The sequence below is a fragment of the Mustela erminea genome, chromosome 18 (assembly GCF_009829155.1).
Source record: "Mustela erminea isolate mMusErm1 chromosome 18, mMusErm1.Pri, whole genome shotgun sequence".
In the NCBI taxonomy this organism is placed as follows: domain Eukaryota; kingdom Metazoa; phylum Chordata; class Mammalia; order Carnivora; family Mustelidae; genus Mustela; species Mustela erminea.
In genome coordinates, this window is record NC_045631.1 from 45,574,264 (window position 1) to 45,600,270 (window position 26,007).

The window sequence follows — 26,007 nt, forward strand, 5'->3', positions numbered from 1 at the left end:
CAGAAAGTTTGTTGTGTCTGGGGCCCTGGGGAATGAGTGTGTCTGAGGGAATGGCTGTTTGTGGCTGAGTTGGGAATTTGGAGCTGTGGTGAGGGCCCCTGGGGGCGGGGGCAGTGAGTGTGGCTGGAGAGATTCCAGTGATTACAGAGTCTGAGGCTGAGTCATTGGCCGGGCCCCCAGCAGGTGATTACCTGAACTCCTGTCCCAGGCTTCTTCTGGGCTACCTGAGGTGTCCTCGGGGCCACAACAGCAAGATTCTGTCCTCTGCAGTTTTAGGACTGCTCCAATCCAGCCTCCTCATTCTCTTTGCTTTTCTTCCCAATCTGCTGAGTTTCCTAAAAAGGCAACCACCCTGGCAGGCTGGTGGGGGTGTTGGTGGGGGGGTAGGGAGTGGGAGCTGGGAGGCTGTGTTTATCCCTAGGCAGGAGGATTGCCAGAACTGCGGAGGCCAGCCCAACACACTACGTTGCCTCTATACGGTTCAGCACGGGAACTCCTTCCAGAGGCAGCTGCCCAACATCTGGGCCACACTGACTTCATTTAGCAAATGAAACGTTCCCTGGGGCTAGGAGTGAGGGGTGGGGAGGGGGTGGGTGAATCTTTCCCCTCCACCCCCAAATGTTCTCCACCCCTCTGGGCTGAGCTGGCGGCTCAAGTGTGAAGCGGCCTCCTCCCTTCTCAGTTGCCATATCCTCCTTCCCTTGGTTGCCATCATAATATTGTTAAGCTGCTTTTGTAAGGAAGTTGGAATTCTGTAACTGCATCCTCGAAGGAGGGAGAACGTCTTGGATGGGATGGCCTGAAGCTGGCTGGAGCAGATGGGTAACCAGGAAGGAAGCCCTAATGTCACTCCGAGGATGCTGTCCGGTCCTTTTCTCTCCTTTTCAACCCAGAGAGAGAGAAAAGTCAGGCGAGTGTGGCTGAGAGGAGTTTGGAGAAAAAGAAAACATACTCTTGGAGTGTCTGTCACCCCTTTAGATCAGCACAGGGACCAGCTCTGTAGCTGAGGTGTGTGGAGGCCCAACCAGACAAAGCCCGTTGTTCATGTGACCAGATTTGGGAAAGACAAGTGTAAAATACTTATGGATGACCAAGGCAAATTTTGTCCCCTGTGGCAGACCAGGGGAGGACAGGAAGAGAAGGTGCAGGGTAGCCTCAGAGCACAAGGTGGGACCTGCCTGGGAATGGTGGGGAGGGGGTCGGGTGAATCAGGGAGGAGATGAGTACACCATGGACCAAAGAAAACTGATGACTAGAAGTAGAAGGTCCAATATGTCTGGGAGTATGGAGTATAAACAGGAAAGTGGGGGAAGCCAAGGGTTTAGTGAAGGACTACAACTATCTCTGGGAAAGGAGGAGGAGGGAAGGAGAGATAGTGGAGGAGCCTAGTGGGGGCAAAACGTGTCAGCCAGCCTCCTCTGGGGAGGAGTGGGAAGTGGGAATCCCGGGCTGTAACCTGAACATGACCGCTTTGTGTGTGTGTGTGTTTTCCTAAGGGCTTCCCCTGCACAGGCCAAGTTTAACTGCTGAAAGTGTCTTGGCCGTTGACTTAAAAAACCAGAAGTGAACCGGCTGGGCCATTTTGAATGTGACTTGTTGAATAACTGACCCTAGAGGGCCCTCTACTTTTGCCTTCCCTACGGTGGCGGTGGCGGTGCAGGCAGGGTTGGCAGTGCCTGGAAAAACAACTGGTTGGGCTCAGCTTTCCCTTGGTCCTAGAGGACAGCAGCTCTGGGTGTGTATAGCAAGGGCTTGGCCCGGTAAGAGGAAAACATAGCCAAAGTGGATGAGTGCAGTTTTGGGCCCATCTGCATAGGGTGTGTTCTTGGGGGAGGGGGGTTGCATACTGATATGGGTGGGGGTGGTGTGCTGCCTCTGGGCTGTGAAAGTAGCAAAGAGGCCAAGATCACACAGAGATTCAACTCATGGTCTCACTGCCCCCATGTTGGAATCTAGAACCCTCCAAACTTGCCTGGTTCTAAGAATCACCTGGGGTGCTGGTTAAATAGAAAGTTTCCCAGATTGGATCCCAGACCTTCTGCGTTGGAATGGGTTGTTATGATAGTAAATTTGGCAAACACCGCTGATCAAAAGGGCTAATCATGGGGTCATGGTGGAAGTGAGGTTAAGGCAGCCAGATGAAACACATGACACCCAGTTAAATTTGAATTAAACAAGTAATTTTTGATATAAGTATGTCCTAAATGTTTACTAAATTCAGTGACTCTAAGATGAAGGGAAATGCTGGGAATTCTTACATAGTCCTGAGAACACATCAGAAGGCGGGCCAGCTCACACTCAGCCTGACAGCCAACGATAAGCGAAGAATGGGTTTGGTTCTAGCCAAGTAGAAGACTCCAATATGAGTGACTTATTTCTTCTCTGCATCTGTGGGGGACAGGTGTGAGGCCATTATTTAGTTACTTCTCTAGACAACATAATTTTGTTCTCACCTCTTTGCTGCTTTTTCTTTCTGTTTTTCTTATCCAGAGTTTAAATGTTCATCTTAAGAGTTTTGCTCAACTTGTTATTGTAAAAATAAAAATATATCATTGAAAGTGCCCCCATCCCCATAAACAAGGGGGCATGGATACCAATAACCATAAATCAAAGAGCTTTTCTTTTTCCTTTCCTTCTCTTTGTCCCTTCCACACTTCTCTGTATGCTCTCGTGATTTCTATCCTCACTGGCTGTCCCATCCAGAAAAAAATGTTAATTGATTTTGGTTGGAGGCATTTGATAACTCTCTGGGTGGAAAGACCAAGTAGCGGGCCCTATTCTGCCTTGTCCTCTGAGAAAAGAGAAATGGAATAATAGTAGTAATTCTCATGGTCATAGTAGAAAAGAGGCATCTTTTATATGCATTTATTTGTTTATATCCTATCAAAAGGATTTGAGTGTATTTGACTTGTATCCAGATTTTTCATAGTTTGAAAGCATTTCATGTTCACAGTCTTCTTTGACCCCCCGACCGAACCTGTGAAATAGGTAGGGTAATGAGTTTTTCATGCTTTACTTTCCCAGTATCCAAAATGGGATGAATGGAGAATGGGACTAAGAGCATGCATCATTCTCCCAGGAGAGGCAGGGGATTCAGCTCACACCATGCGTGGGCTGGAACCTCCTCTGTACTCAGGAGCCTCCCTGGGTCTTGGTTATTTCTGCCCTTTCTTGTGTCACATCCGGTTTTACTGGGAACTGGGACTTTAACATTCCTCCTCCCTCCTTCCCGTTGTTTCTCTGAGTAACCTAGAGACAGTTCTCTACCTTCCCAGTCTGGGTTGTTAAAGAAGGGAATGTTGCCTAAGTGTGCTGAGGTCACTGCCTTGGTATCCTTCTGGGACAGAAGGCTCTCAGGGAGAGCGTGACTGCAGAGCAGGCCTGTTGTGTTCCTGACCTCTGATGTCAGTGGCCATAGAGGAGGGAGGGAAACAATTTTCTTTGTTAGTGTTTATATATCTGAGAAATTCATAACAAACCATAAGGACTGTCAGCAGGGCTTAGCACTTCAAACCTTCTTGTAATAAGTACTGTCATGTTGGAAAGCAGGGAGTCAGGAAACCCCCTCTAGAACATTTTCTCCCTTGGCTGAGGCAGCTTAAAGATACACAATGGCCTTGCTGCTCTCATTCAGCTTCCTGGCCTCCCCTTCTTTCTCCCCTTCAGCCTCTGTCTTAGTCCTGGAAAGGATCGGCTCCTCTGTGTTTCTTGGTCTATCCAATCATTGCCTTTTTTGGCAGGTTTTCTCCCTGGGGCTTTGTGGGCAGCTGGAATTAGAGATAAGGTAGGGAGTGCTGTGAGCAGGGCACTGCTTCCTGAGGCAGAAGGGTTGGGAGAGCCATGAAGGTCAGCAAGAGGAGTTCTGGTTCAGAAACTCTGAGGGCCCACAAGTTCTCCCCCTGCCTTTCTGTCTTTGGCCAGGGCTGGGAGCAGAGAGGGCATTTTCATCTCTCTTGGAGACGCGGAAATCGGTGATATCCCCACTAGACTCTTTTGAGCTGAGAAGATTAACCCTTAGGCACTGTTTCCCACGGCTGACACCGTTTATCCACATCCCACTCATGAAGCTGAGTGGGAAAGAAGGAAACTGCTGGCTTCCAGAAACTTCTTTCCCCAGGGCAAGGAGAGTCCTCATACTGTTTGTCTTAGTCTATTCGGGCTGCTATAACAAAAATACCATAAACTGGGTGGTTTGAGGACAAATGTTCATTTTCCACAGTTCTAGAGGCTGAGCAGTCCAGGATCAAGGAAGCAGCAAATTTTGTGTCATAGTGGCTGTCTTTTTGCTATGACGTGGCAGAAGGGACTGAGGAGCTCTCTGGGATTCTGGGATCTCTTTTCTTTCTTTCTTTCTTTCTTTCTTCCTTTCTTCTTTTAGATTTTATTTATTTATTTGACAGAGAGACACATCACAAGGAGGCAGAAAGGCAGGCAGAGAAAGGGTGTAAGCAGGCTCTCTGCTGAGCAGAGAGCCCGATGCAGGGCTCGATCCCAGGACCTGAGATCATGACCCAAGCTGAAGGCAGAGGCTTAACCCACTGAGCCACCCAGGCGCCCCTGGGATCTCTTTTCTAAGGGCACCACTCCCATCATGAGGGCTCCACCTCAAGAGCTAATCACCTCCCAATGTCCTACCTCCTACTCTCTGGGGGGTTGGGGTTTAACAGTCTATAGCACTGTTGGTCTTCCTGTTCCCACCCCCCTGGGGAAGACTTTCAGCCCATTAGACAAGGGCTGAGCGCGAGAGGGAGAGCGACTTTGAGTATCAGGAGGGTTTTAAGGCTAAGAATCCTGAGTTTATGAGCATAGGTGGTTCCTTGTGGCCAAATCCCACCCCTGGAAATATGGCTACCAGGCACCTGTAGGGGCTAAGGTGGCAGAACATGACCTGTCCTTCCCACACCTTCCACAGCCCTATCTTGCCTTCTCTTCCCTACCTGGGCATTCTCAGGTGTGGTCTTTCTGGGACCATCGCTTGCATACTTCTGCTTCTCTGCCTCGATTCTCACTCTACGCAGCATGTAATACAAACTATCATTTTGCGAAGATCATTTCAGTCCCACAATCCAGTTAACCCCTCCCTTCTGCCATTCTTAGCGCTGGAACTTTGGGCAAGTTACTTAACTTCTCCAAGCCTTAGATTTCTTTCTTGTAAGATGGGCTTGCTCATTTGTGAAGCCTCCAAGCCTCAAGTTCTTCTGCTTATAGTAAAATAGGAATAATCATAGTTCCAGCGTGAGAAAACCATTAGTGGGAGGTTTGCCGGATCCTCCCTAAAGCACTTTCCACAGAGGCTGACATGTAGTGAGCTCTCAGTAAATGTTAACACCAGTTTTGGGGCATCTGCTTGGCTCAGCTCATGATCCTGGGGTCCTGGGATCAAATCCTTCATCGGGCTCCTTGCTCAGCAGGGAGCTGCTTCTCCCTCTGCCTGCTGCTCCCCCTGCTCGTGCTGTCTTTCAGTCATATTCTCATTCTTTGATAAATAATATCTTAAACAAACAAACAAAAAAACCCACCAGTTTTTCTGGGATATGGGTATGGGTTTTTTTGACTGACTTCTGGAAAAGGTTGTGAAAGAGAGTAGGGATGGAGGTGACGATTGAGAGCCTGAAGGCCCAAATATTGTGAAACAGGCCCAGGGAAGAGTTTTCCGGCTTTCTGGCCAGTCCCCCCAACCTGGCAAGGAAGGAGCTCTCACAGACTAGCGCCCACACAGCGCTGGCTCAAGGTGCTGGACATCAGAGTGGGGAGGGGCTGAAAATGTCATGTCGCCTAACCCCCTTACCCAACAGGTGAGAGAGCCTTCAGAGGGCTGAAGTAACAAGTCTGAAGGCACAAGGCTAGCTAGTGGTAGACCCAGGGTGGAGCCTGTTTCCAGATTTTTTTTCAGTGCAATGTGGCCCCCCTCTCACCCCCCGACTCAGTACTCAGGTGTGGACACACACAGAGCTCCAGAGAGCCGTGGAATATACACCAGTGTGTCCAGAAGTGTGCTCCACTTGCCCTGTGTCCACAGCAAGAGAGGAAGCTTAAAGCGGAGTGATGGGCTAGGCTCTGGTCAGTGCGTGGCATCATGGGATTTACCCAAGCTTGTGGGGTTTATTCATAACTAACTTATCCAGGAGCTATTTCTGGAGTGTCTCCTAACAACAGCTTTTATTTATTGAGCACTTATCCTGCAGCAGGCACTATACTATGGGCTTTATGTGCGTTGTCTTGGGGTGCCTGGGTGGCACTGCCCGCTGAGTGGCCGACTCTTGATTTTGGCTCAGGTCATGATCTCAGGGTCCTGGGATGGAGCCCTGAGCTGCCCTCGGTGGGGAATCTGCGGGAGGCTCTTTCCCTCTGCCCCTCCCCCCATGCACTCTCTCTCAAATAATAAATTGATAGATCTTTATATGCATTGTCTTATTTAGTCCTTTGAGTGGGGGCTTTTACTGTCTTCCCGTTAGAACTGAGGAAGTGAGGCATGGAGAGCTTCGGTGACATGCCCTGGGAACCGGCTAGCAAGAGGCAGTGCTGAGATGTAGTCTCTGCCAGTCTTCTCCTGTGCTCTTAGCCCCATCGCTGCTGCCACTGTTGTTGTTTTCCCCTCCCACCTTCGTGGTGTCTCCTGGGGTGGGGGCTGGGAAAAGAGAAGGGACAGCCCCTACCCTTGGGGAATCTCACACCCCAGCCAGTGTCTTAACACAGTGGCTTCCAATATTTGACCCTGACCTAGGGCAAGAAATGCATTTATATCATTGTGTATTATACCCAACTGCCAATATATAAACATTTATGAAATAATATTTACTTTTACTACTTATATGTGTTGATACTTTCTATTCTATTCAATTGCATTTTATTGAATAAATTGGTGGCTGAGATCCTCTACACTGATTTTGGGGACCCACATGTGGGTTGCCTTTCAGTTTAAAAACTGCTGGTCTAATAGGTAGCTTGCAATACTGGCCCTCTTCCTAGCTACCAATCCACAAACAGGTATTCACCCAACCTTTCTGGTGCCTCAGTTTCTCCGTTCTGTACAATGGGCTATCTTAGGATGGATCACCCGGGTTCATTTTTGCCGGTTTAGCTCCAGAAGGCTGGGTAAGCTCTAGGCTATTGGGAGTTGGCCAAGCCTGCAGGAAGGAGGAAGAGAGACACATAGCTTGGACGACAGGGCTTCACGTTGGGCTCCTGTCTTACAGGCCCTGCCTCTGGGCACTCCCCGCTGTAACCTGAAGGAGAATCTGCTGAAAGATAACTGTGCCCAGGAGTCCATCGAGTTCCCCATCAGTGAGGTCCACATCCTGGAGGCCAGGCCGCTCAGTGACAAGGGCTCTGGAGACAGCTCCCAGATTACTCAAGTCAGCCCTCAGAGGATTTCTCTCCGGCTACGGCCAGGTAGGGAGGGGGCTCTTTTCACGGAGAGACCTTGGGTAGATGGGCACAAGGTGGAGGCCTGAACTTTGGGGACGTAGCTTGCAATGGAAATGGTATGGGAAGAGAAGGATGGGTGTTGGGTGTGGTGTGGGCCAGAGAATGTAGAAAAATGGAAGATGTTGGAACCCCAAATCAGAAGATCTGAGTTTGAATTTTAACTATCCCATAGATTAGCCATTTGACCTTGGTCAAGCTACTTAATCCTTCTAACATAGTAGGAACTCAATAAAATGTTTCATTCTTCTTTTCCCCAATGACTGTTTTACCTAATTGATAGCTTTATGTTGAGGACTGAATGAGATAGAAGATGAGAAAGTAATATGATGTTGAAAACCCCCTTTCCGAGTGGGATTGGGGCAGAGGCACCAGGGCAGAGAATACAGGGACAGGAGACTGTCAGAGGAGGAAGGATTAGGCTATGAGACAAGCATTTTAAAGCATTGATTTAGACTTTTCTATTGTTTCAAGAAGATTTAACCAAGTCCCTTCTTTCTGCAAGGCCTCTGTTGGGAGCTCTGGGATTCAGAGAAGGCTGGGACAGAGTTCCTGCCTTTAACAGCATCTGAAGTGTAATCACTATACCCGGAGGGTTAGACAGATGGGCATTTAGAAAGGGTAGAGAATTGTAGAACAGAAAAATAAAAGAGAGAGAGATTAAAAAAATCAGAGGATCAAGTGATTGGAAGAGGAGCAGAATTGCAAAGGGTGAGAAGAAGGGTCAAGGGCTTTCAAGTTTGATTTGATCAAGAAGCTACTTAATCTCAGCTATATCCAAACCCACTTATGAAGTCTTAGAGGGAGAAAAAGGAGAAAAACTAACATCCCCTTGGCTTCCAGATGATTCAAAGAATTTCTCCATCCAAGTCCGGCAAGTGGAGGATTACCCTGTGGACATCTACTACTTGATGGACCTGTCTTTCTCCATGAAGGATGATCTGTCAAGCATCCAGAACCTAGGCACCAAGCTGGCCTCCCAGATGCACAAGCTCACCAGTAACTTGCGGATTGGCTTCGGGGCTTTCGTGGACAAGCCCGTGTCACCATACATGTTCATCTCTCCACCAGAGGCTCTCAAAAACCCCTGCTATGAGTAAGTTCCTCCTGTAGAAGCTGGGCCAGCATCGCTCTGCTTTGTCCCAGGCTGGTCCAAGTCCTGCTTCCTGTTTCTAGCTCTAGGATCGCTTTGTTGCTGTCATCTGGCCAAATCATATCTCCTTCCTACCTTGGGCTTCCTGTCTGGCAAGTGAGCTGGCCTGTGGGTCTGTAGTGCTGTGTCAATAGAATCCAAGACTGTTTGGAGTGTTAGAAACTACCAAAACCTCTGTGACCCTTGGCACCCCCAGGATTAGGCACATGGGCATTTAGAAAGGGTATAGAATTTCTAGAAAGAGAACTAGTCACCTTCTTGTCTTGGTCACAAAGAAGTAGGAGATAAGAGAGAATGGGAGGGAAGTGAGATAAAAAGTAGAAATTTATGGAAAAGTAAATAGAGAAATTATGAGTTCAGAAGGATTGAGTCCCTTGTCCTTTTCATTATCAAGAGTGTGAGTCTTACAGAGTTAAAATGAGAGGAATTATGTCCTGGGTGGGGGGGAATAAAAAAGAGTAGAAATGTTATTTATTGACCCTTCTAATAGATTCAAAAGTTGTTAAGTGTGCCTCTGTTGACACTTTGGTTTATGAGTGAATGAATGGCTTATTATTTAATTGGTGGGGACTATAAAAATCCACAGAGTATAATAACTTAAAATGATGGCTATTGAGCCTGACAATATACAAATTTACTTTTTAGTTTTCAGAATTATATGATGTACCCTTTTAACCCATCTGGGTTGTAAATTTTCCCCAGTAAAGCTGTCAGCCATCAATTACACAAGCCACTGGGCTGGGGACAGAAAGGCTCCCGGCCAGCACAGATCTATCAATTTGTTGATGGTTCATGGGCATTAAATTCTTGATGAACTTACCGTTGTGTTAATATTATTTTAGAGAAGTGTTAAGCCCAAGGTGACAGCAATGACTAGAGACTCACTATGGTATAAGGGCTTTACATAAATTAGCTCCTTTAAGCCTCACACAGCTCTTAGGAGATAGGACTAATCACGTCATCATTTTTATAGAGAAGCTTGTTTACAGTCTCATGACTAGGAACTGGGACTTGAACCCACACAGTCTGGTTCCACAACTCACTGTCTTACCTTCTAGGCTACCTGGAGGGAAAGCCAATGTGATGGCTCAGGTGATGGGAGGGGCTTGGGGTCTGAACTGTCTGGTTAATTGCGGTTGTATAGGATTGGCCTGGGCAGTGTGCTCACCGTGTTTGCCTCCCCCTCTGTCCCTCTCACTCCCCATGTGACCTTTTCCATCAGGATATCTGCTTAAATTATCCTCCTTCCTCCCCAGCATGAAGACCACCTGTTTGCCTATGTTTGGCTACAAACATGTGTTGACGCTGACTGACCAGGTCACCCGCTTCAATGAGGAGGTGAAGAAGCAGAGTGTGTCACGGAACCGAGATGCCCCAGAGGGTGGCTTTGATGCCATCATGCAGGCTACAGTCTGTGACGTGAGTTTGTAGGGCACAGAGCACCTGGTGTGGTTGGCACAGATTAAAATGGCGGAAGGAAGTGGTTCAATTGTGGGGATATGGATGTGAAAGAAGAGGAACCAAGCTGAGTTTTGTACAGCATGAGCAAGAAGTTTCTCCTGATAGGCAACCTTTGTTTGTATCAACCCCCGGCCAGAGCTGACATGTTTTTGAACCTCAGTGATGCCGGATGTTTTCTGGGGAGAGCATCATCCTGCCTTCTCTAGGAGTGTATCAGAGTCAAGGCTGGGTGGACTTAACCTGAGCAAAGTGGGCAGATGTTCACATGGGAGTTTGTTAGCCGCTCCCAGCTCTGCCGGAGCAGGTGGGTTTCTAGACAGGCCATGTGTTTATCGTTGGAAAAGTTATATTTGGAGTTGAAGTAGGTATCTTTCAGCTGCTTGAACTAATCAGCTGAGTCTCCTTTCCTAAGAGAACAGAAATCCTCAAACTGGAAAAGCTCCATCTTGTGTTCCAGGGGGACTTGTGTTCAAGATGACCTACTCAGCCCTTCAGGAGTGGAAGTCCTTGGGTGTTTGCCATCTACCAATGACATGGCTAAAGTTGCTTTCTCTCTTTGGGTTTTTTTTTTTTTTTTTTTTTTTTTTTAACAGGAGAAGATTGGCTGGAGGAATGATGCATCCCACTTGCTGGTGTTTACCACTGATGCCAAGACCCATATAGCGTTGGATGGAAGGCTGGCAGGCATTGTCCAGCCCAACGATGGGCAGTGTCACATTGGCAGTGACAACCACTACTCTGCCTCCACTACCATGGTGAGATTCTTGGTACCACCTGTGGTCCCAATTCACTGTGGTCAGGTCTGCCCTAACCCAGGCAGAGCCTTTGTGTGACTATGAAAATGGCAGCCCTTCCCCGGGGCAGGGCGTGGGCCTTGTTTCAGACTATACTCCCACTGCCTCCCACAGCAACTGGACATCCTCATCCAGGGGACAGATGGCACAGCCATTGTAAGTGGTCCTGGCTGGGGTCACTGCTGCTACCACCTCCACTGCCTCCAGCACCACCAGCAGCATCATGGCATCCAGAATGGACCCGAAGGAAGGCCTTCCTATCTTCTGTGTACAGATCATCCTTTTCTTGGAATACTATGCTTACTTGGGGTTGTTAGCAGAAGACTGAGGAAAAAGAGACGCAGATCATCAAAAGAATGGAGATCTTTTCCCGTGGGGAAAGGTTGAGGGGGTCCGAGTCACTTAGCTTGAAACAAAGAAGTTTAGCTGATACCTGAGAAGGCTTCTGAAAGGTTATTTTCTATGGCCTTAGAGGGTCAAATAAGAGGAAGGGAGTTTAATTGCCCTAAACCATCAAGAAATGTAAGACCTTCAGAGTACTGATACCCTGGGTATCTGGGGGTAGGTGTGAATTCTTCATCTCTTAAAGACAATACAGCAGCTCCTTGTCTAGTTGGCTTCATGATACACCTGTTTAAAGGGAGGGGTCTGAGCTGGATGATCCTGCAAGGCCTAGGGAATCCCAGAGACATGTTCATGATTCACCAGCATCCCTTTGTGACTTGAGTTCCTTGGTGTCAGCCATGTCCAAGTCGGGCACTGCCAGGCATTGGATGAGTCAGTAGTAAGCATTGACACCTACTCTAGGCATGGCAGCTTCTCAGGGGCTGAAGGAGATAAAGGGACAATGGAAGGTCCCCCGCTTTGTGGTTTAGTTGAGATGTGCTACCAAGAATACAAGACACGTGATTAGTGCTAAAGGAGTAGCACCATCTATAAGGGCTTTAGAGATTCAGAGGAGGAAAGCGCATCGTGACCTGGGATGGCCAAGGAAGGCCTCCCAGAGAAGGCGGGACCTGAGCTGGGTCCTAAGGAAGGAGGACTACCAAAAAGAAGACCACTCCATGGGGAACAAAGAGTGGGCTGCCTCAGTGGTAAGTGCAAGAGGGAGAGACGTGAATGCTGATTGGCAAGGAAGGCTGAGACCACCATGAGGAAGCACACACACCAGGCCGAGGCACTTGAAGTGGCTATAGAACGAGGAAACTTCACAATGAAGCCTGACACATGTACGATGGAGAGCGAGGGGTAGGAAGACTCCAAGTTCCGCTTTGCTGCTCCCTCCTTACTTCCTGCCCCTCACCCACCCCTCTCCTCTGGTCCCCAGCATCACCTTGTGATGACATGCTTTGGATCTTGGCTTTGTTTTGTAGTTGTATGTACCTGTCGTCCTCACCAGACCAGGAGCTCCCTGGCGGCAGAGACTATAATATATCTGTCATTCAATAAACGTTTGTTAAATGAGTTGATGGAAAACAAAATGAGGCCTGACAATACCTGGCTCATGGAACCTGCTTCTTGGTGTGAACACACTGAAGTCTAGCGGCAAGAAAGAGATGCTTGGTTTTGACACCACCAGCCTCTGCCTCTTCATCTGTCCCTGGGGTTCACAGCTGGGTTTGTGTTGCTCCTTTCTCCCTTGGCTCACAGTGATCTTGGGGTGGAAATGTTTAAGCACCACCACTGTGTGGGCCACGGCCCAAATCAGCCAAGGTCTAAGGTGTAGGATCCAGGGATGTATGTGAATAGAGGTGAATTCTTAACCGACCTCCATGTCCTCCCTTCTTCCAGGATTATCCCTCTCTGGGGCTGATGACCGAGAAGCTATCCCAGAAAAACATCAATTTGATCTTTGCAGTAACTGCCAGTGTAGTCAATCTCTACCAGGTGACTATGCCCCCCGGGCTGCCCAGAGCGTGGCTTGTGATGATGGGTAGAGCTGTGTTGGGGACCCAGCATGCCCTACCATGAGCCCTTGTCCCCAGCCTGGAAAGACCCTCCTCCAGCTTATTCCCAGGAGCTAGTGATTCCTTCTTATTGCTTCTCTCCCCCAACTTTGAACCTAGCAGAACGGGTGTGCTGGTGTTTGCAGAACCAGAGGGGAGTCATTTAGTGGGTGTGAGGGGTATGAGAAGTTCCTTGTTTTTATTTTCTTATTTATTAAAGTTAATTAATTAATTAATAAAATTTTATGTATTTTATTTTATTTTATTCAGGGCTGAAAAACTGCTAGATTTATTACTAGCAGTAACAAATAAAATAACCCTTTGTTCCCTCAATCTTCATTTCAAGACCCTCAGTCTGATTTGGGGAGGCCTTTGGAAACCACCCTCTTCATTCAGTCAGCCTTGCACATCCTTTGTCTTCCTAGAACTACAGCGAGCTCATCCCAGGGACCACAGTGGGGATTCTGTCTACCGACTCCAGCAATGTCCTTCAGCTCATTGTTGATGCTTATGGCGTAAGTGTCTTGCGTATGGAATAGGACTGCTAGGAGTCTACCTCGCTTGGCATGACCCAGGAGGGTTCAGATTTGGGAGTCCTGGATGCTAGCCCACCATGCAGCCTTCCTGGCCTTCCTCTTATCTATCTATCTTTCTTTCTTTCTTTTTTTTTAAAAAACGATTTTATTTATTTATTTGACAGAGAGAGAGATCACAAGTAGGCAGAGAGGCAGGCAGAGAGAGGAAGGGAAGCAGGCTCCCTGCTGAGCAGAGAACCCGACACGGGCCTCGATCCCAGAACCCTGGGATCATGACCTGAGCCAAAGGCAGAGGCTTTAACCCATTGAGCCACCCAGGAGCCCCATTGGTCTTATTTTTCTAGAGGCTCACGGCTGGCCGGCCCTGGGAGGAATGCGGCCTCCTGAGAGAGAAATGGCTCCTTAAGAAATGCCAAGAAGTGTTAGGGGTGATGCGTGAAGAGCTTAGAGGAAGTGGATGGGAAGGAGAGGGTGAGGCGGGTGGTGAGGCAGGAGCAGAGTCCTGAGATCGGAGGAAGGACGGGGTGAGGGACGGGGCTCCAACAGCAAGGAGGAGAGGAAGCTGAGCCCTGGGGAAGGTGAGGTTGGTTTAAAAATTTGGTAAAAATGGCCACTCTCCAAGGGGACCAGTACTGGCACTCCCTTTTAGCACATCCTTGAGGCTTGCAGGAGGGTGGAACTGATTTAGATTTTACCGAGAGTCACCCAGGTACCAGTGCAGAGAGAGAGAAACTGGTCTTGGGCAGGAAATGTAGTAAGAAACACGCTCCTAGGGATGCTCTCCTCTGGCAGCTTCCAGGCGGGCCTCAGCATCTGGTACTGCCAGGGTGAGTCCGGGGCCCCCGATAGAATTTGTTTGGGATGGAATTCGTTCCTCTGAGCTCATCTCCTTACCTGCTTTTGCTCCTTCCTGCTTAGAAAATCCGCTCTAAAGTAGAGCTGGAAGTGCGTGACCTCCCTGAGGAGTTGTCTCTGTCCTTCAACGCCACCTGTCTCAACAACGAGGTCATCCCAGGCCTCAAGTCTTGTGTCGGACTCAAGATTGGAGACACGGTGAGGTGGGCTGAGCTGGGCAAGGCCTGTACCCCCCAAGCGTCTGTGGGCACCCCTCCCCTTCCTTCCTGGCACCTTCTTCCTGAGGGTCATGAGAGGTTAGATATTGTGGAACGGCCAGCCTTTTCCTTTGAGGCTCCTCTTGTCTAAACTTCTCTGTTAGGTAGCCTTCGCCATCAGGATTTTTAAAAAATGTGCATTTACATTACCTGTGTTTGCATATGCATAGTTGTTTGCAAATGAAAATATTTCTTGCATTCAGCCCCAACCAGTCTCCAACCTCCCCGAAGGTAATGTCTTTCTTCCCTCTACAATGTGAGATGGCAGAGTCATCTATTAAGTATTTACTGTGCACTGACTTCATGCCAGGCATCATTCTAGCTGCTGGAGATTCAACAGCAAACGGAACCGGCAAAAAAGACCAAACACCTGCTCTCATAGGCTTACGGAATACAAATGTTCTTTCTGCTCCTCCAGTCCCTCTGTGGCCTCTGGGGCTTTCTTTCCTAAGTGGTTGGTTCTCTTCTGCTTCTGCCTATAGGGGAGGGGCTAGTGAAGAGGGAGGGAAGCGGAAAAGGGGGGTAGCTGTTATATCTAGATTATTTATATCTACAGCATGTATATACCCATCTCTATCCACCTGTCCGTATGTCTGTCTATCTATATTCTAGAACAGGTGCACATACCCTATGCAAGAAATATTGGCCAGAAAGGTATATGAGAGAACAAGTGATGAAATGTTCTATGGAAATTAAACCTGTGTGTGGTTGGTCACTGTGTGGTATTGTGTGGTGCAAAATATGCTTTGCGTGTCTTGCTACAAAGACATATGACATTGTGTACTCAGTTCAGCTGGCTTAGTTGGCCAGAGCAGAAGGTTTATAAGATCACACGTTCTGTTCTGCACGAGCTGGCTTATTTCATATGTGGAATTAAAAAACCCCAGCATAGCCCATGCCTATAAATTACGTCTGTGCACCCAGCCAGATATAACTGGACCACTGTCCCCAGGCTCTCCTTTTTGCTTTGCAGACCTGGGTCGTGGGGAGGCTGAAGAACTCCAAGTTGCTGGGGGCTAGCGCCGCCCCCCCCCAGGTTTGGTATTCCCGGGGTAGGGCAGGACAGCACAGGACCCAGCTTCTTTCCCTCTGGGACTGGAGTGTTAACAGGGTCCCCCCGAGTCTGACTGCGGTCCTACTCTCCTCCCAGGTGAGCTTCAGCATTGAGGCCAAGGTGCGTGGCTGTCCCCAGGAGAAGGAGAAGTCCTTCACCATCAAGCCTGTGGGCTTCAAAGACAGCCTCACGGTCCAGGTCACCTTCGACTGTGACTGTGCATGCCAGGCCCACGCCGAGCCTTCCAGCCCCCGCTGCAACAATGGCAACGGGACCTTTGAATGCGGGGTGTGCCTCTGCGGGCCCGGCTGGCTGGGGTCCCAGTGCGAGTGCTCGGAAGAGGACTACCGGCCCTCCCAGCAGGACGAGTGCAGCCCCCAGGAGGGCCAGCCCGCCTGCAGCCAGCGCGGCGAATGCCTGTGTGGCCAGTGCGTCTGCCACAGCAGTGACTTCGGCAAGATCACGGGCAAGTACTGCGAGTGTGATGACTTCTCCTGCGTCCGCTACAAGGGGGAGATGTGCTCAGGTGAGTAGAACTACCCGCGTTCCCGTCCCCATGCACACTCGCTCGTCTGTGGCCTCTGGAGACTTTAGATCCAAGGCCCGGCAGGCAGAGCCGAGTGGATGGTGTGGATGGTGTCCCACTCCCACGGCGGAAAACAGAAGGAGGTTCTCTTTAATCCCTCTCAGCCCCCCAAGTCCTTGCTCCTGGGGTGTACACAGAGGCAGAAGTGAGCTTGGGCTCCGAGGGACTTCCCTCCTAGAATGGCATGGGGCAGGGTGGAGAAGCTCGAAGGTGAAGACAGTTTTCTTCTTTTCTTTCATCTGCCCCTCTGCAGACATGCTGACTCTTAGCAGCAGACAAGCAGACAGGCAGCTCTGAGTAGGGATAGATTTTTGCTGGGCTCTGATGGCTGAGGCTTGATCCCTCTTGTGACAGAAAGATGGGAGACATTTGCAAACTGGTTGGGATTGGTTTTTGGGTGTATGGTGTGGCCAATCCACAGAGATTGTAATTGGCTTCTATGGTGATCTAAGCTATGACTCAGATCGGCTTCCTTTGCATTGGGGCTTAACGAGCTGAGCTCATCCACTCAAATGTTCATTCTAACATCAGTCTTTTAAAAAGTTTGATCAGAAAGGTAAATCTGTGTCATTCTAAAGCATGCCCATGTAACAGAAAAATGGCTTATTTTTTTTTAATCTGCAACATTATTTCCTTTGCTCACGCCAACAAAATCTGAGAGAGAGAGAGAGATTGGAGAAATGAATCAAGGAGATTAGGGGAGAGAGAGAGAGATCAGGTATATACAGACACACACACACCAACAGCAGTTTGAATTGGGGATGAGGCAGGAATTTCGGCTCATTTAAATGTTTAATAGTACTTCCATCGTATTCAGAGTGCCAAGGGGAATGGGCAAGTTTGATGTGGGAGACTACAGACCGCCCCTTGGGGGGTACCAGGGACAGAAGGAGGTCTATACCTCCTCCGTGCCACCTCCTCATGGATTCTGGTCTGTTGTGACACCACGTGGGAGGGATCCCGTCCAGAGTGCATTTCTGTTGGCTGCTGGCCACCCTGAAGCCATAAAACAAAGCTGCCCAGGTCAGCAGCCTGCTTCCTGCCTCCTACCGGTGCAAGAACAACTTGTCCCGGGTGTGCTCCAGCCTAGTTCATGGGGAAACCCCAGGCAGCTACTGTAGTCTCCAAAATGACTCCCTCCCCGGCTTTCAGCCAGAGTGTTGTGTGCCCACTGGTTTTGGGTCTAGACCCCGTGGTGCCACTGTTACACTCTCCAGTGACAGATACTCAGGGACACACACTTACTGAACACCTGTTCTGTGCCAGGCACTGAGTCCAAATGGGTGAACGGGGTCGTGCATGATTCCTGACCTCTCAGCTTGTACACTGGTTCACCATTGTCTCTCCCCAGAGCTGCTGGCCTGTGGTCTGTTCTTTGCTGTGGGGATGGCGTGCCGCGACTTAGCTTCTTCCCCAGTCTCTGACCTCCCCTCTCCCCCCTTCCCACCGGGCTATGACCTTTATGGTTACATGTTATCAACACCCTGCCTCAGGCAATAGGGAGTGCATCCTTGTCCTCAAGGGACCCTCCACCTGCCACGTCCATGAGCATAGATTGATGGGACGCCCCCGAGCCGGGCTCTGTGCTGTAGTGTTGTGGGATCGAGAGGCATGGATAAGACAGTTTTGCCCTGAATTAACTTACCTACGGACACCTCACAGCATGAGGCAGAACCTGCCAGAAGTGAGGTGTCCTGGGGGAATAGTTAGTTATAGGAGTCCACTGCAGAGAGACTCACTGTAGGCAGTGGAAGCCTGGGTGGCTTCATGGAGGAAGGAGAATGTCAAACAAAGCGCCGGCTCATAAAGCAGGGAGTGGAGCTAGGCATCCGCCCAGAAGTCCAGCTGTTTAGGGAAAGTGGGTGTGTTCCCCAGGACCTGAAATGCCTGCGCCTCCCTGTCCCCTCCCCTGCTGCTTGCTTTCCTATTTCCCTCCTCTTTCTAATACTTTCTCTTCACTCCTCACCCCCCTCCTCTGACTTCTCTGTGAACCCAGGCTCAGCCACCCTTTTGCTGGCGGGGTGCCCGTCCTGTGACATTACCACACTGTGGCTTCCTTCTAAGGGCTGACCCTGCCAGAGCTTGGGATCGGCCTGCTGGCTCTAGCCTGCAGCTTGATGCCCAGCCTCATGCCCCTCTGGCCTGGCAGTCCATCTCTCAAAGATCACTTTGTTTGGCCGCACGAAGGAAACACTATGGAGTTTCTGAGGCAGCCAGGCCTCTGAGTGCTGCCAGTCCCCTGTAGTGTCGGCCTTTCCCTGTCCAGGAGCTGTCACTGAAAGCTGGGTGTAGTGGACAGTGTGGGGGCCCCCCGCTTGCCTGGCTGTCACTGGGGGGGGCAGAAGGCACCAGCGAGCAGGCTGTTTGAGCCTGCCTAGGCACCCCCCTCTCCTCTACCGCCTTGGGGCTCTTTTGGTCCTATCAGTGGCATGGTTTTCAGACCAAGGGAGGTTACTTCCCCCTTGCTCCCTGCCTTTCCTCTGATTAACAATCAGATTTTTATTATTCTTCCCCTTCTTCCTGATTCAGAATCCTTGAAAATGAGTCATCTTTTCTTCCGAGTTTGGGCGCCAAGTTTTCAAGCCTTGTTAAGTGATTAGGGGGGTGTAGCTCTGAGAGGTAACACCTGCATTTAGCCAACCTAACCCCCACCCCACGCCCCTCGCTCCCATTCCCCACTCCTGCAGCACTGTGAGCGCATCTTTTCCACACTACGATAACACAGCACAAGGCACACGCTGGTGAATGTTACGTCTTTTTTCCCAGGAATTTAACTGGGACATAAGCTCTAGGGTCATAGGGACCTTGCCTGTCCTGTTCACTGACAAACCTCCAGTGCCCAGCCGGAGCTCAAGAAATATTTGTTGAGTAAATAAAACATTAACTGCCTGCCTCCTCTGTTTTAGATGTCATGCTAATCTCTCCTGATGGACAAATTGATATGTCCTGTCCTATCATGGAGCTCACAGTCTAGAAAGAAAAACGGATAGGCAAGCAAATGGGCTCATCATAAGGGTTAAAATAAAGGTCCATGTAAGTGCCAGGAGAGCACAGGGCAGGCAGTTGATTTGGCCTGGGGAGGATCAAAGGAAAACCTAGAAGGCCCTGAGTCCTCCTCAACACCCTTCACGGGCACGTATGTGATAAGCAGCTAATAGATTACTGAGCACTAATGATCTGCTCTATGTTGGCTAGCTGAACATAAAAATGAAAATAAAAATAAAAATGAAAAAATAAAAAGGAAGGCGGTGAAATCGTGGCAGGAGGAGGTGGGGATCCTCACCTACTGTCCCCCTGCCCCCCCCCCCCCCATTGTGTGCTTCCAGGCCACGGCCAGTGCAGCTGTGGGGACTGCCTGTGTGACTCGGACTGGACCGGCTACTACTGCAACTGCACCACGCGCACAGACACCTGCATGTCCAGCAACGGGCTGCTGTGCAGCGGCCGGGGCAAGTGTGAGTGCGGCAGCTGCGTGTGCATCCAGCCGGGCTCCTACGGGGACACCTGCGAAAAGTGCCCCACCTGCCCTGACGCCTGCACCTTTAAGAAGTGAGTGGGCCCGGAAGTGAGTTGGAGAGAGCTGGGGGCTGGAAGGAGCAGGAGGGTCCCCCGGGCTAGAATCCACCCCCACCAGCCAACTCCAGGGTCTGTCTCTTACTCACCAAAGCTTTAGAAGAGGAATCTGCTGCAGCTAAGGGGCTTGCTTTCCTCTTTCCACTGGAAAGTTTGGGCAATGTTGGAGGGAGAGCCAACCGGGCAGGGGTCAAAGTAATACCCTCAGGGACTCCAGGCAGAGAAACCTGCTCTCTGGGGTGGCATCCTGAAACCCTGAGTTGGGAGGAAGTCTAAACCAGGGAAATTCCAGGGAATGTCCCAGCGCTGATGTTCTGACGCTGTGGGAGATGTGGGACTGCAGTTATGAAGGACAAAGATGGGAGAAGGTCACGGGTACGCACATCACTCATCTGGAGGTCAGGGGGTGTTCCTGCCATTTCTCTTGCCGCTTTAAGCAGGCCAGGACTCGTGGGTGTGCAACCTGTGCATCTGTACCCTGTGCTTAGAAGGGCCCCACACTTGGTTTACTGCTTTGCTGGCCCTGTGTTGTAAGTCTTAGTCATTTTTGAACAAGGGACCTAATATTTTCCTTTGCGCTGGGCTCCCAGATTACATGAGCTATTCTGTTTTTAAGGCTCCCCAAACTGGATAGGCTTCACTTCCTGTTATACTCTCAGATGGACCATGCAGGAGTTTAATGAGGGTGCTGGGGCCCTCTGCCTGCCAGGCCTCCCACCCCGAACTCCAGACTTGACCCTCTGGGCCCCCGGGATTGTAGTCCAGGTGTTTGTTTTCTGAGGTGGAGCAGCTTTCTAGTGTATGGAGGTCTGAGTCAGACTGAAACCTTACAGTTTGTTCCTCCCTTGTCTTAATCTCTGTGTCCTCTCTTTTAGGGAGTGTGTGGAGTGTAAGAAGTTTGACCGAGGAGCCCTCCATGAGGACAACACCTGCAGCCGGTACTGTCGTGATGAGATCGAGTCTGTGAAGGAGCTTAGTAAGTTTAGCATGTCTCAGAGTTGTACACACACACACACACACACACACGCACACACGTGCGTGCGCACACACACACACACAGCTTCTAAAATTGTGAGTGAATCCCCAAATCTGTCCAACTCTCATCAGTAACACGGGAGAGTAACTCCCACCTCAAAGGCATGTTGTGTGGGTCTGATGCATGCTAGGCACTCCCTAAAAACTGTCTTCCCTGAGTTCTCCTCCACTCTACTAGTTGGTTCCACAGTCCCTCCCCGATCTGCTTTCCAGCACCCACAGACTCAGTAAGATCCTACAAGTAACCTTGAAAGTATGCCTGATTTCAGGCAGCCCTAACTCTGCTTTGCATCTCATTTTACAGATGAAGAAACTGAGGCCAGAGTGACAGGCATCATTTTAGGAAGCTTATAAGCATTTATAGAGTTTACTTAACTAAGAGTGTTAAACAGTGGCCAAGCATACCACTTCGCTGTTTTGGAGAGAAAACCTTCACCTTTATGGATTTTAGCTAAACTCACTATGCTAGAGCCCTTCCTGGAATAAGGCAGATAAAAAATTCAGTGGGGAGCAAAATTTTTGCTTGCAATTATTCTGGTTTTTACTTTACCTTGACTTAAAAGGCGATCATCTTTGCTGCTGTCAGCACGTCTGATATGATTATCTGGGTCAGCTAGGCATTGGCTGGTAGTAGGGAGATGGTAATCTCTTGAGATAGCCATCTCCCACGAAGGCAGGAAACATGTTTTTTAGTGAGAGCCCCAGTAAGATACAACCAGTCACTCAGCTTCTGGCTGGGGGTGTTATAGAAAAGGGTCAGATCTCTGGACCCTATGGCTAATATCAGAGGTGGGGCTGGGAGTGAGGGTAGTAATTTGGGGATTGAGTTTAAAGAGTCGGCTTTTCCTCTGGAGGAGATTGGATGTATGCTATGATTAACTTGGGAGTTGGGGAGACTGCTGAGAGAGATGTGAAGGCTTTTTATTACCTAGACCAGATAGATATCACAGGGTAGCTGATAAGTATTTCTCTTGCCCCTTCCCTCCATGCCATGATAATCATAATAATGAAGGCTTGTTTATGTGGAATTGTATAACTTACAAAAGTTATGAAAGTGTCCTTCCGTACCCATCATCTTATCCTTTTCTCTACAACCCAGTAAAGAACAACTGTAGGACTGTTGCTATCCTCATTTGGCAGATGAGGAAATGGAATCTCAGGAAAGTTACATAACCTGCCTGAACAAGTTAAGCTTAGAACTAAATCCAGAAATCCTCACCCTTTCCATTGTACTCTTATACCACTGGTTTTCGGAAGGCTTGTTGAGTTCCAGGCTGTAGGATGTGCTCTGAGACTCAAGTTCTAGTTCTGCTCCATCATACACGTGTGGTGTGACCTTGGGACATTTGCTTAACCTCATCACGTGTCAGTTTTACCTGTCTGGCTTCATCACTGGAGGATATAGTGGAGCTGATGGAGGGATACCTATAGCTTCCCTGTCAGAATAAGAGGGTTCAGAATCAGAAGGGATGAAACCTACAAATTGTGAGGGGAATCAGAGAAGAGGGGATGGCTCTGGAGAGGAACACTAGATCAGAAGTAGAAGTGGAAGAAATATAAGGGTTGAGTCAATTAATTGTTAAGAATCATTGGGCAAGCAGAGAAGGGAAAGGGAGGGACAGGACACCCACTGTGCGTTCAGTACTGTTCACTTCAAGCCATTGGGTTCTCTACCAGCCTTGGCAAGGTGGGGTATCATTTTCCTTTTATAGATGAGGGAAGAGAGAGCCAAGGAGTTCAAGTAATTTCCCCAACATTATACAGCTAGCAGGTGGGAGAGCAAGGCTTTGAATCAGACCACGGAATATGTTATGTCATGTCTGTTCCAGAATAATGAATAAGAACCAAAAAGAGGTCATGAGGGACAAAATACAGAAGTGAGGAACAAAAATACAGAAGTGAGGAACAAAATATAGAAGTGAGGGTCATCTAGAGGTAACTGCCAGGCCATCTCAAATCTAGACATCCTGCCTAATGTAAGGCATAGGGTTTCCTATTGCATACTTTCTCAGAAATCCCATAACTGCAGCTTGGGGATGGCCCCGTCTTCCACAAATTGAGTCGTTTTTCATTCTCCCATCTTTTTCTCTTTCTCAGAGGATACTGGCAAGGATGCAGTGAATTGTACATACAAGAATGAGGATGACTGTGTCGTCAGATTCCAGTACTACGAAGACTCAAGTGGAAAATCCATTCTCTATGTGGTAGAAGAGCCAGGTGAGTGAACCCTCAGGGCCATGGTAGGCAATAATTTCTACCCATCACTCTTCTTACACAGAACAACCAGGTTAAGACTGACCTTACAAGTGGTAAGTTAGGGCCTGTCGTTGGGATATGGGTGATATTTAAATACATGTATTAGTGAGAAAGCAACTTTGCTAATTGAGGAGATAGAAAAGTAAAAATGTGGGTAAGGACAGGAAGAAGGTAGGGGGTGCCTGGGTAGCTCAGTTGGCTAAACGCTGGACTTAATTTTGGCTCAGGTCACGACCTCAGGGTCATGGGATGGAGCCCGCACCGGGTTCTATGCTCAGCGGGGAGTCTGTTTGAGATTCTCTCCCTCATCCTCTGCCCTTCTACCCACTCGTGCTCTCTCTCTCTCTAAAATAAATAAATAAAACCTTTTGGAAAAAAGAGGTAGATATGGACCCCATGAAGGGACAAAATATATCATGGCAGTTTTTGAGGTGACAATGTTAAGAAGTAAGGAATTTATTTTTTTTCTTTATTTACTTGACACAGAGACAGATCACAAGTAGGCAGAGAGACAGGCAGAGAGAGAGGGGGAAGCAGGGCTCCCTGCTGAGCAGAGAGCCTGATGCGGGGCTCCATCCCAGAACCCTGAGATCATGACCTGAGCTGAAGGCAGAGGCTTAACCCACTGAGCCACCCAGCGCCCCAGAAGTATGGAATTTAAAGCCTAGGACTGTTCAGCACCTGCTCTACTAAAAGCTCGGTGGCTTCCCAGGGCAAGCAGCTTGGTGCTTCAAGGGAAGGCCTGATATTTAAAGTATTGACCCTGAGACATGGTGCTGTGTTTGAGGCAACAACCCAAGGTGTCCTGAACACTGAAAAGCTAGTGCTTCCTCTCAAGGCCCTCTGGAAGCAGGAGGAACTCATCTGTCATACGCACAGACCAACCACAGGCTTGTCCCCATCCAGTCACAGTAGATTTGTTGCTTCCCCTCACCTCCTCTGTCTCCTTCCTTTCGCTTAACAGACTAAGCTGTGAATCATTAGAAAATATTTTCGAGTACTTATTATATATCAGCCAGCGGACTTGGGGCTGCGCATATCACAATAAGAAGATGTGGCACTCACAGGCTGGGGAAGAGGGACACGTAAATCGATACAGACCCTGTTGAGGGACAAGGGCTATGGTATGGCAGAGGGTAGACAGGAACTTATGGGAGTGAAGGAACAATGTCTGAAGGCAGAGACTAAATCAGTCAGTTGCTTGACATTCTTAACAGCTGGTGCAATTTCTTCAGATCTTCCTTCAGACCAGGGTGCAGCAAACTCTTTCTGCAAAGGGCCAGATGTTAAATATCTCAGGCTTTGCAGACCATGGGGTCTCTGCCATGACTACTCTGCCATTGTAACAGCAAAGCAGCATATATTTAATGCACAAGCCCAAGCATATTTACAAAAACAGATGGCAAGCCACATTTTGCTCCCAGACCATAGTTTGCTGGTCCCTGCTTTAGAAAAGTGGGTCTCAAACTTTTGTATGTTCCCCCTTGTTAAAAAAAAAAAAAAAACCCCGAGTCCTGAGCCCTGAGCCCTGTCCTATTTCCATGAGCCTCTGTGTTCCTGATTAATGTTCCCAGCAATTGTGATACACTCCAGTATTTGAGTGCCTCTGTCTTGGACACATCACTTCTCCTAATGAGCCTTCAGACCTCCTGCAGCACCTGTGTTGCTGCTTCGGTTGGGTGCTTTTCTCTTCCATTCTCAGAGTAACTGTGCTTCCCTTAGAAGGGCCTTCATCACAGCATTAAATTGCTTTCTTTCGTCCCCCATCTCCCTCTGTAGATCACAAGCTACATGAGCACAGGGACTGTCTGTCTCATCTATTGTTATATCCATACTAGGCTCAGTCATCTACAGAAACTGTAGATGATAGCAAGTATCAAGTATCAAGATGATATCAAGTATCGAGATACTTGATAAGTGTGGTTTTTTTTTTAAAGATTTTATTTATTTATTTGACAGAGAGAAATCACAAGTAGACGGAGAGGCAGGCAGAGAGAGAGAGAGAGAGAGGGAAGCAGTCTTCCTGCTGAGCAGAGAGCCCGATGCGGGACTCGATCCCAGGACCCTGAGATCATGATCTGAGCTGAAGGCAGCAGCTTAACCCACTGAGCCACCCAGGCGCCCCGATAAGTGGTTTTTGAATAAATTCATAGGACTGAATATGCCCAGGAGACAGGCAGGCTTATATCCATCTTGATACCTGCTAGGAGGATTTTGGCGGCTTGGAGAAGGAAGGGGCTGAAAGTGGGAAGAAGCACTGCTTCATCTGTATAAGCCAGCGTGTTGCTGGTCCCATGGGTAGAGGAAAGCATGGTGCCCCCAACCTGTGATATTGTTCACCAGCCTTTCCCAGGGCTCTCACATTTAGAAGGGAGAAGGAAGGTAAAGAAAGTTCTGGCCTTCGTTTTGTTTACTGACTCAAGGGAAACTGACATGGGAAGGGGAAAGGGAAGAGTATGGGTGTATATCTGGGGGAGTGGATGTGGGTTATTTGGCCATGCACCCCCCCCCCACTTCCCCATCCACTTGTGTTAACACTTTTCATGGATTTTTCTATACCCACCCTATCTGCACCTTTTTCCTTCCTCATTTCAGAAAGGTGGTGTGGGGGCACCTGGGTGGCTCAGTGGGTTAAGCCGCTGCCTTCGGCTCAGGTCATGATCTCAGGGTCCTGGGATAGAGTCCCACATGGGGCTCTCTGCTCAGCAGGGAGCCTACTTCCCTTCCTCTCTCTCTGCCTGCCTCTCCGTCTACTTGTGATTTCTCTCTGTCAAATAAATAAATAAAATCTTTAAAAAAAAAAAAGTGGTGTGTTCTTGCTTTGGGGTTTAACATTACTTTCCTACAACAGTCTTTGCTGATGCTTCCACTGTATCACTTACCAAAATCTTTTGGCTTGGTGTTCTTAGACCAGAACCCATTACCTGGAGTTGTGGGGAACAAAGATGGTGATAACCTGAGCTGGTACAAATAACCCCTGAGGGGGTAACTTTTCTGATGGACACCCCTTCAGAAATGGGATCCCAGACCTACATTTCCTATCTTGTTGCCACGGAATTCCAAGTTATGCCTCTCC

General features: G+C 48.9%; 1 protein-coding gene across 1 annotated transcript in view; it reads left to right on the forward strand.

The window, feature by feature from the left end:
• Positions 1-26,007, forward strand: part of ITGB3 (integrin subunit beta 3) — a 51,038-nt gene that overhangs the window by 16,106 nt on the left and 8,925 nt on the right. Inside the window, exons 3-13 of the mRNA XM_032320173.1 lie at positions 7,197-7,392; positions 8,269-8,521; positions 9,835-9,997; positions 10,633-10,794; positions 12,625-12,720; positions 13,205-13,294; positions 14,234-14,368; positions 15,578-16,007; positions 19,394-19,616; positions 20,516-20,616; positions 22,773-22,892. Of these exons, the coding sequence (XP_032176064.1) occupies positions 7,197-7,392; positions 8,269-8,521; positions 9,835-9,997; positions 10,633-10,794; positions 12,625-12,720; positions 13,205-13,294; positions 14,234-14,368; positions 15,578-16,007; positions 19,394-19,616; positions 20,516-20,616; positions 22,773-22,892 (1,969 nt within the window). The remainder of the gene's footprint in view (positions 1-7,196; positions 7,393-8,268; positions 8,522-9,834; positions 9,998-10,632; positions 10,795-12,624; positions 12,721-13,204; positions 13,295-14,233; positions 14,369-15,577; positions 16,008-19,393; positions 19,617-20,515; positions 20,617-22,772; positions 22,893-26,007) is intronic.